This window comes from Protomyctophum parallelum (assembly GCF_964188405.1).
Source record: "Protomyctophum parallelum genome assembly, chromosome: 3".
Classification (NCBI taxonomy): Eukaryota; Metazoa; Chordata; class Actinopteri; order Myctophiformes; family Myctophidae; genus Protomyctophum; species Protomyctophum parallelum.
Window position 1 is genome coordinate 23,448,768 of NC_139698.1, and position 9,763 is coordinate 23,458,530.

Below are 9,763 nucleotides of genomic sequence, written 5' to 3' on the forward strand. Positions count from 1 at the left end.
TAGTCATAGTCCCTCTTGTCCAATCCACAATGGCTGCAAACGTAGGGTCGCGACCTTTAATCTCTCGGGTCACGATTGAGTGACCAACATCAGTGAGTATATATAACTGTATGGACCTGTAAGGACACTGATTTTTTTATGATTACGCGAATTTGGACGTGCAAAAAAAAAAAAAAAAAAGCAATCTGTACCTGAAAAGGAAAGAGCGCCCACAGATACAACTTCACCACCAAGTGACTGAACCATGGCGGTGGACGGGTTTATCTGGTGCTCACGCCGGGCGCCGTTTATGGCTTTGCACACGTCTCTGCAGCAGGACGCTCCTTCACCATAAACAGTAGAAAACGCGTTCTCAGCGGCAACCGATACACCATCTTGTATCCGTGTGTAACTCAAACAGTGGACTCCACATCTCCCGGCATCTCCACAACAGCAACATCAGGACATAATTGTGTTGTTGAAAGACCTTAAGACCTGTTCCTTTTTCTGTGACGAAAATATAGTTGCGCGCAAAAATGGGAGCGGCGCGAGTGAAGCGCCGCTTCAGCGCGGTGGTGGATGGGCCGGTGGACGAGGAGGAGGTCATGAGGCTGGCACAGAGCGCCGCGGACACGGCCAGAGCGGGGGGGGAGGGGAGCCCCGACGGCTCGGGCTGCGGGCCCTCCTCCCCCCCGAGCCACACCCGCAACGGCATCGCCGCCCTCGCCGCCCTCGCCCTGCAGGGCAACGGCAACAGCGCGCGGAGGCACGTCGGAGAGCCGCCGGTCGAGGACGGCGCGGGGGGAGAGGGCGGGGTGAGAGGAGGAGGAGGAGGTGGAGTTTGCGCGGGGCTGCGGAGGAGCGCGAGGGGCGAAGACGCCGCGGGAGGGAGAGGAGGAGGGGACGGCCTCGCGTTGTCGTCCTGTTACGACCGGGACTCGCTGTCGTCTCCCTCCTCCTCCTCCGGGGGGCGCCGCCACCCCTCCTCCTCCTCCGCCGCGGCCCGGCGCCACCCCAGGCGCCGCCACGGCGGCCGCCGGCCCCGGCAGCGCTTTGTTGGCAAGGACGGACGCTGCAACGTCACCTTCGTCAACATCAGCGAGCGGGGCCAGCGGTACCTCAGCGACCTCTTCACCACCTGCGTGGACATCCGCTGGCGCTGGATGCTCGTCATCTTCACCCTCTCCTTCCTGCTCTCCTGGCTGCTCTTCGGCTTCGCCTTCTGGCTCATTGCCTCCGCGCACGGGGACCTCTCCGTCCGCCTCGTCCCCCCCGGCTCCGCCTCCTCCTCCGTGGGGGAGGAGGTGGCGGCAGCGGGGGCGGGGGAGTCGGACGGAGAGGCAAAGCCGGCGGCGGGTGTGGTGGAGCCGTGCTTCCTCCAGGTGAACAGCTTCATGGCGGCCTTCCTCTTCTCCCTGGAGACGCAGACCTCCATCGGCTACGGCTTCCGCAGCGTGACGGAGGAGTGCCCCCTGGCGGTGCTGGCGGTCGTCTTGCAGTGCATCGTGGGCTGCATCATCGACGCCTTCATCATCGGGGCGGTCATGGCGAAGATCGCCAAGCCCAAGAAGCGCAACCAGACGCTGGTGTTCTCCGACACGGCCGTCGTGTCGCTGCGGGACGGCAAGCTCTGCATGATGTGGCGGGTTGGCAACATGCGCAAGAGTCACCTGGTGGAGGCTCACGTCCGAGCAACGCTACTGAAGGTAAGACGGCCACTCCAATGACCAGCAATGACTGTCCCTATGTATGTCTGTATGTACGTCCCTATATATGTTTAGGGTACCTACAGGTGACAAAGCGGCGGTCTTGAGCTTCACACTGTGCACAGGTGCATGATGGGAAGCTGGGTTTTTAGTGTAACGGTGCAGTGCAGACTACCAGACACAATAGCATTTGTTAACCACCAAGTGTCACTGTTGCGCAGTCGGCAACACTCACTTCAGACTGGTCTGATTATTTTTGTTTTGTTAGTACCAAACAGCATGATTGATTAACAAGAAACATCGCTTTACTGCAGCTTCCAAAATATACAGGGTACAGGGATGGTGCAAAACACGTGAGAGAGAAATGGGCAGTTAACGGGACACAGGTGAACACCTCGGAAAAATGAGAGGAAAAGTGTAACACAAATAAAGGGTTTCAGCCAGTAAGATCACTGACCCATATACTGTTAAGTCCCTGCTGTGGTTCTACCTACTTTGCGGGACATTGCTGTCATAATCTAAATCTCATGAAAACCCATATATGAAGGTGAGGTATCGGTAAAACACAACATAGTGTAAGTCATGTTGTTCATCATTGCAAGGTTTGCATCATCATGAGAGAAGCAAATTAGTTCTAGCGGGGTTAAAGAAGATATGAGTATGGAGAAAGGAAGTCTCCCTACCAAAGACATGCAGGGTTGGGTCTGATGTCTGAGTCTAAGAGCACATGAAGTGTGAGCTTGAAGATCTGCTTTTTAGGTGAGCAACAACACCAGTGCAAAGCTAAGCTTTTAGGATGAGCCAGATAGACGGTGATGAGCTAGGGGAGAGGTTAAAACAAAAAGGTTGCAGGGTAGAGGCAGAAAAAGAGAGAGTGAGAGTGCTGTGAAAGGGGACAAGGAGAGAGAGCAGAGAGAGGGACAGAGAGGGAGACGTAGAGAGAGTATACTGTACTATACTGAAGGCCATCTGGCTTCTATAGGTTGTAGTTAATGAGAGCTTGTTGTATTTCCCGTCCGGGGGTTATAGAAGATTTACTATGGATTAACTTATACAGGATTCTTTGACTGAGAGCCATTGTCCTTCCTCATCTCCCCTGTGTGTGTGCGTGCGTGCGTGCGTGCGTGCGTGCGTGCGTCCGTGCATGCGTGCGTGCATGCGTGCTCCGTCCTCTGTGTGTGATGGGTTGTTAGGAATCTAGATGGTCTGTAGGACTCTTTGCTGCATTGTCTCACGTATAAAACATAGTCACAGACACACACGCACGCACCCCAGGTTGCAATCTCTGGAGCCCTGAGGTGACGCACGGTGACATCTACAATCCCTGGTAATAACCTGTCCCGGGGTAAAAGTTCACCCGGGGCAGGAGGGATTATGCTGGGGCGGTTGGAGATTGGAAAAACAAAAGAGGTTGGGGTCATTGATCATTCTGCACATGGGGAAACTGGCGTGTCCACATTTATCCAGAGAGGCAAAACAATATAGTGGTCAGATATTAACCCATGTTATGCTTTAGCTATTGAAAAATAGCAGATCTACAAGCTCATAGCGCGCCACCAAGTGGCGCGCTACGAGCTTGTAGGTCTGCTATTTTTGTGTAGAAATATAGATGTAGAAGACATTTTTAGAATCTGATCAAAATGGGTTAATTAAACAAGTTCAGCCCTATATATTCTTCATTGTATGACAAATCATGAAATTAGATCTACAAGCTCATATCACGACGCTACGTGAGCCTGTAGAGTGTAGACGGGCTATTGTTTTATATATATTTTTATGTTTAACGACATGCCCAAAATATAGGGATCAGATTAGTTACGTTGTTATTGGAAATTAACATTCACTGTCAATGCCATTGATTTCCCCCCTTGGCCCTGAGATTGCCTGGTGCATTAGGCTAATTGTTGTACGCCAGAGTAGTGAGCCTGCTATTGTTATCGTACGACTTTATTCCCCGGGCCGTTTTCCTGCTGGGCTGTGACGTCGTGTACGCCTTTTATAACCCCGGCCCGCTTTGCCCTCTGGGCTGTTCGTCATGTGGGTCAACCAATAGCAAGACAGAGGGAGGGGGAGTTAAACCGTTTTCATTGGCTAACGCTGGGCTGTCAATTTTGTCGACAAATAAAAACTCAACTAAAATGTTAGGGAGGGACTAGTGGAGAAGTATAGCCTCGGAGACCACATGCATTTTCCTTTCAGAAGAAATGGAAAAGAAAGGACGAAAGCAAGAAGAGATCCAGTAGAACTAAAAGACAAGTCATTTCATGCTTGGCTGCATGCTGAAAATAGCAGATCTAAGATCGTCTATTTTCAGCATGCAACCAAGTGTAAAATCAGGCATTACACCAAAATAGTTTCAGTTTCAGTTTATTTTTATTTATAGTGCAACATCACCCCAAGGGGTCTCTGTGCACTTCACAACAATAACACAGCAAAAAAAAACAGCAATAAAAACACAATAGCAAAGAAGTAAAGCATAATACAGTGTCAATACACATGGCTGACATACAATAAGTATCATGCGATTCATAGTACACAGCTATAGATTATGACAAATAGGTGTAAAAAATGCGTTCAGAAGATCCATTAATATATAGAGCAAGGTGAATGATTTCAGTGAACTAGGGGGGACCATAGTGCAGGGAAAAAGGATGGGTTTTGAGTCTAGATTTAAAAAAATGTCTAGCGAGTTGGAATCTGGAACTGTTTGTGGGAGAGCATTCCAGAGACAAGGGGGCACGATGTTTGAATGCTCTGCCCCCAATCGTTATTTTATTGTGGTAAAAATACATTTTTGTCAACAAAATCAACTGTAGATTGCTAACGATTGCTAACTTAAACTTTTCAGATGACTAAAACACGAGTTAAGCTAAATGCATTTTTTTATTAAAAAAATGAAAATGAACACTCTGCTTCACATCTCTCCAGCCGCGGGTCACCCCGGAGGGCGAGTTCCTGCCGCTGGACAACATGGACCTCCACGTGGGCTTCGACACGGGCACGGACCGCGTCTTCCTGGTGTCGCCCATCACCGTGGTGCACGAGATCGACGACGAGTCGCCCCTCTTCGAGATGGACCGCGAGGCGCTGGAGAGCGACGGCGAGCTGGAGGTGGTGGTCATCCTGGAGGGCATGGTGGAGGCCACGGCCATGACCACGCAGTGCCGCAGCTCCTACCTGGCCTCCGAGATCCTCTGGGGGCGCCGCTTCGAGCCTGTGCTCTTTGAGAGGAAGGACTGCTACCAGGTTAGACTATATATGGGTTTGGCGGAGGAGGTGTTGTTTGTGCTCAACCATTTTGGGTGGGAACCCCTTTTGGTGTTTAAAACATTTTGTTATAATTTACCAGATCTACAAGCTCATAGCGTGCCACCCGAGTGGCGCGCTACGAGCTTGTTGGTCTGCTATTTTTGAAAAATCGTGAAAATGGGTAGAGTGCCGCTTATCCCCGCCGTCCGTCGCTGGTAATAATGGCATGGTGTGTCCCAGACAGACAGTCACATGCATGTCCTATAGTGTGGTCATCATGGTCGCAAATGGAAATGGTCATCTTTATAGTAATGATCTGAAATGAAAACGGTTATGATTAATGATAAAACATTGACACACCTTTTGTGAACCTGATGATCTATAAAGTATTCATCGTACTCATCTTAGGGCATTAAGCAACTAGTCGACTATTCAACTAGTCGACTATTCAACTAGTCCAGGGGTTTTCAACTGGTTTTGATCCAGGGACCACCATTCTGACTAGCAGCAGCCTGGGGACCACCACTGTTGTGTCGGGTGGGTTCATCGTAGATCTACGAATACGATGGACCCACCCGACACAATAGTGGTGGGGCATTCATGCACCATGGGCTAAGATTGTTTTTGTTTTCTTCTTACTTGTTACTCACTAATCACACTATCACAGCAGGCTACATTCATGAGCTGGACAAAACTGTTTCAAAGTATTTTATTATCAAAAGTTTTGTAGTGTTTTGTAGTGTTTTTTACTTACTAAGCAGGACTCAAAAAAAGTCTCAAAATAATAATCCATTTCACATTTGACACTTGGTGCATTTGACAGTCACAGTAGGTTTGTTTCTGACAACCCCCCCCCCCCCCCACACACACACACACACACACACACACACACACACACAGAAACAGAATATATATTTTTATTCTATTTTAATAATCTTCTCTTTATTTTAACCAACCTACAACCTGCACTACATTTTACTAGGGCCTTATACAGTACCTTTCTAACATACAGAGGGAACTGTTCATTGTGTACCGTCACTTTAAAAGCGTAATGTATACATCATTGTACGAAAATAGCCAATCTACAAGCTCACACCGGGGCTCCACCGGGCGTGTTGCGCCTCCGTCGTGTGCGTCAAAAAACGAACCGGCCAACCGGGGCAATTCTAATGCAGTCACGCAACGCAACACAATGTGGGCAGTGGAGCCACCCTTCATTGATTAAAATGGGAACATTCCCTGGCGGAGACGCGACGCTGACGGGCCCGGTGGAGCCCGCACCTGGTTGCATCGCGTTGTGAGCTTGTAGCTCTGCCTTTTCGGCAACGATAGACTGAGAAGTTGCACATTGAATAGTGAATACGTCAGGGAGATTTGACTTTCCCAAACGTATTATTATGTGCTTGCCTTGGGCAGCAAGCACGGTAAGCATGCATGCGTTGGGTGGAAGAGCAGGATGGTTGTTCTGCTGGCAGCTGATGACTCCGTCAGCTTTTTTTTTTGGTTTATTTGACACCTTGAGCACTTGACTTTTTTAATGTTAGATTCGACTTAAGTTATTATTATTATTTACAAACAAGTAAAAAGAGTGCAATTAAGTTTTATATTATATATTAGAAAGTAAAGAAAAAAAAAAGTAAAGAAAAAAAAAGGCAAAAATATAACTTTTCTGAATGCCTGCCTGCGGACCACCAGCAGTACCTCCGCGGACCACCAGGGGGCCGCGGACCACCGGTTGAAAACCCCTGAACTAGTCGACTAGTAAATCCACTAGTCGACCTTGTTGGTACTAGTTGACTAGTACTAGTATATATATACACATGTATATAGACTTTATTTATTTTTTCTCCCCGAATTTGTAGGCCTCAAGATCAGGTAGACAAGTAAGACGCGCAAACGCGTGAAGCGAACGCAGCTTGTGTGTGTGTGGTTGTGTGTGCGTGTGTGTGTGTGTGTGTGTGTGTGTGTGTGTGTGTGCGCGTGTGCGTGTGCGTGTGTGTGTGTGTGTGTGTGTGTGTGTGTGTGTGTGTGTGTGTGTGTGTGTGCTACAGCTGCGCCCTGTGTGTGTGTGTGCTACAGCTGCGCCCTCTGGTGGCGGGCGGGTGGTGTAACAGTGGGACAGACACACACACAGACACACAGACACACACACAGACATTCAGCCCTTGCTGTCATAGTAAGTGGCTCACTGCGTTCGCAATTATAGTTATAGTCACCAATGTACACAGTTTTTAATATGTAGTTAAACAACTAGTAAACTAGTCAACTAGTAAAAATGACTAGAAGTGAATGCCCTAACTCATCGTACTCTAAAATTGGCACGTTAGCTATAGACGTATGCGCATGCATAAAGTGAATGGCAAATCGAGTGGCAAAGTATGTGGAAAAGTGAGTTTAACGGTCATTTAACGTCGTTTAAAGCAATCAGATTTGCAGACTTTTCTGTTTGGATGTATGGACTGTCAAGGCCAGAAAGTAGTTTTTTCCGGGTATGATGATGATGTCATGCGCATACCCTCTATAGGCTACTGTAACTAGCCATGTTAACCACTCCCCCTTGAAATCACATTGGGGGACCAAGCTTAGAGTATATATATGAATAGAGAAGGCACCCAGAGGAAACCCTGAGGCGAAATGGACATAGTGGCCGGATTTGGTAGTGCAGCTCGAGCCAGCGCTGCTCCGTTGACTATCATTGCGCACGTTCATGTGATTGGGGCCATGACACGTGAACGAATGTTTCATACGTGAACGCGCACAAACGGCACAATGATAGTCAACGGCAGCGCGTTCATGTGTTTGTAACCAAACCGTCCCAGAATGCACTCTGTTCCTACCAGGAAGGAGGAGTGAATCCGCCTCATGCGCTTTTGAGCAACTTAATGCAAGTGGATGGGAGGAGAACTCGGGTGTCTTCTCTATAGATATATAACTCTATGGGACCAAGCTATACTGTAACTGCTATTCATCTTTACCCAGCTGATTGCTGCCCAAGTAGGCTGAAAATCGAACCTGGGACCTTGTGTTTCCCAGGCAGCCTGTCTACCCATTCAACTATAGTTAAATTTGGTAGCCTAATTTCCTCTGGTTTAAACAGAAACTTGATAACAATACAAAACAGGTTTTTGCCTGATTTTCTGAACTTTACTCTTTCGCAGGACTGTCTATATATATCTTGCTACTGTTATGCTACTTTCCTCTCAAAGAGCTCTGGTTCTAATCCTCCACCTAGCCTGGCTAATAAGCCAGACTAATATCACAGCATGCAGGCATTTTCTTTTTGCCAACGGCCGATTCGCGTCTGGCTTATTAGCCAGGATATCCCCCACCACCCTGTAGTGACAATTTCTCTTGGAGAATCAGTAACTCTGAGGGCAGCTTGAGTGCATTCAGGGACGTGCACACATAGACAATCAAAGGGGGCTTCAGCCCCTGCCCTTTTACCCGTCTGTAAAATAACTGCCCTTTCCAGACCACGAATGTAGCATTTCCTATGTGAAAGAAATGCAAATGCCACTCCTTTCCATGCCATGCCGGAAGGCAGTATTCAGGAGAATTCCTTTTTTTTGCCGAAGTTTCCTGAACTTGAACGCAGCATTTTGCGTTGAACAAGTTTGTTTAGAAACCCAGGTCGTACGCCATACATCTCCACTAGCTAAAGAGTGCTGGGTTGCGCCCCGAAAATAGCTGATCTACAAGCTCTCAACGCGTTGCAGCGCGACACGTTGTGAGCTCTCTGGCCACATCTCTAACACAGTCATCTCTAACACTCTAGCACTAGCACTAGCACTCTCTAACACTCTAGTCTGCACGTCTCTGAGTGCATTCCTGGTGTAATGCTCATTCACACCCGGTCTCCCGTTCTGTCCTGTTCTTCTTCCAGGTGGACTACTCCTTCTTCCACCGAACGTACGAGATCCCCAGCCACCCGTCGTGCAGCGCCAAAGAGCTCGCCGAGCGCAAGTACATATTAGAGGGCGCGCCCACGTCCTTCTGCTACGAGAACGAAGTGGCCCTGCAGCTTGCCTCCCCCAACGACGATGACCCCAACCCGGACGACGACAGCCCCCGACATGCCTCGCCCCCGGCGCCCCGGCGCCCCTCGCACTCTGAGCACCCCCACACCAACTGACCTGACCTGGGTAGGGGGAGGGGGGAAGAGAGACGGGGCCGGGGCCGCCCCCCGAGGGGGTGAGAGGGCAATGCGGGACAACATAATGCCCCCCAGAGAGGTGAATACCGACAGGGAAGAGACAGAGGACAGATGTAGAGAGACATGTTTAGATGCAGTGGTGGAAGAGGTAGCAAGTAAAGGTGGCAAGACCACTATGTATAATTATTGTTTTAATTACAATTTAAAGTCCTGTATTCAAAATAGGAATAGACTCAGAGTATAGTAATAATGGTATAGTAATTCCGGTAGCACAAAATGTAAGTATTGGCATCAAAGTGTGGCTGGTCACGGTGGGGCTGATTTTAATGACTTTATGTGCTGTTGGATAGCTTGTTGGATATCATAATTGATAAGTCTAAATCTTTATATAAAGTAACTAGTAACGAACTAAAGCTGTCAAGTAATTGTAGTACAATATTTTCTCCTGACTAATTAGTATTAGTATTAGTGACAAGAAATTTAATACTCAAGTAAAAGTACATCTCACAATTAATTGATTGCTATATTAGTCACAAAAGGTAACCAGGAGCTAAAAGATAGACTAAAAAGATAACACAAAAAAGTGGGACTTGTTTCCATTGTGGTCCTGTGTATTCAATTAATCAGCAGCATAGAATATTAGCGCATTAATGCATGTTATAACAGTACAGCAGTA

At 48.3% G+C, this 9,763-nt stretch overlaps 1 protein-coding gene across 1 annotated transcript; it reads left to right on the forward strand.

The window, feature by feature from the left end:
- Window positions 1-515: 515 nt before the first annotated feature.
- kcnj14 (potassium inwardly rectifying channel subfamily J member 14) lies at window positions 516-9,066 on the forward strand (the record flags this gene model as incomplete). Its single annotated transcript, XM_083762079.1, has 3 exons — window positions 516-1,685; window positions 4,614-4,931; window positions 8,818-9,066. 3 exons carry the CDS (start codon window positions 516-518, stop codon window positions 9,064-9,066), a joined length of 1,737 nt encoding a protein of 578 aa, XP_083618205.1.
- Window positions 9,067-9,763: the final 697 nt, after the last annotated feature.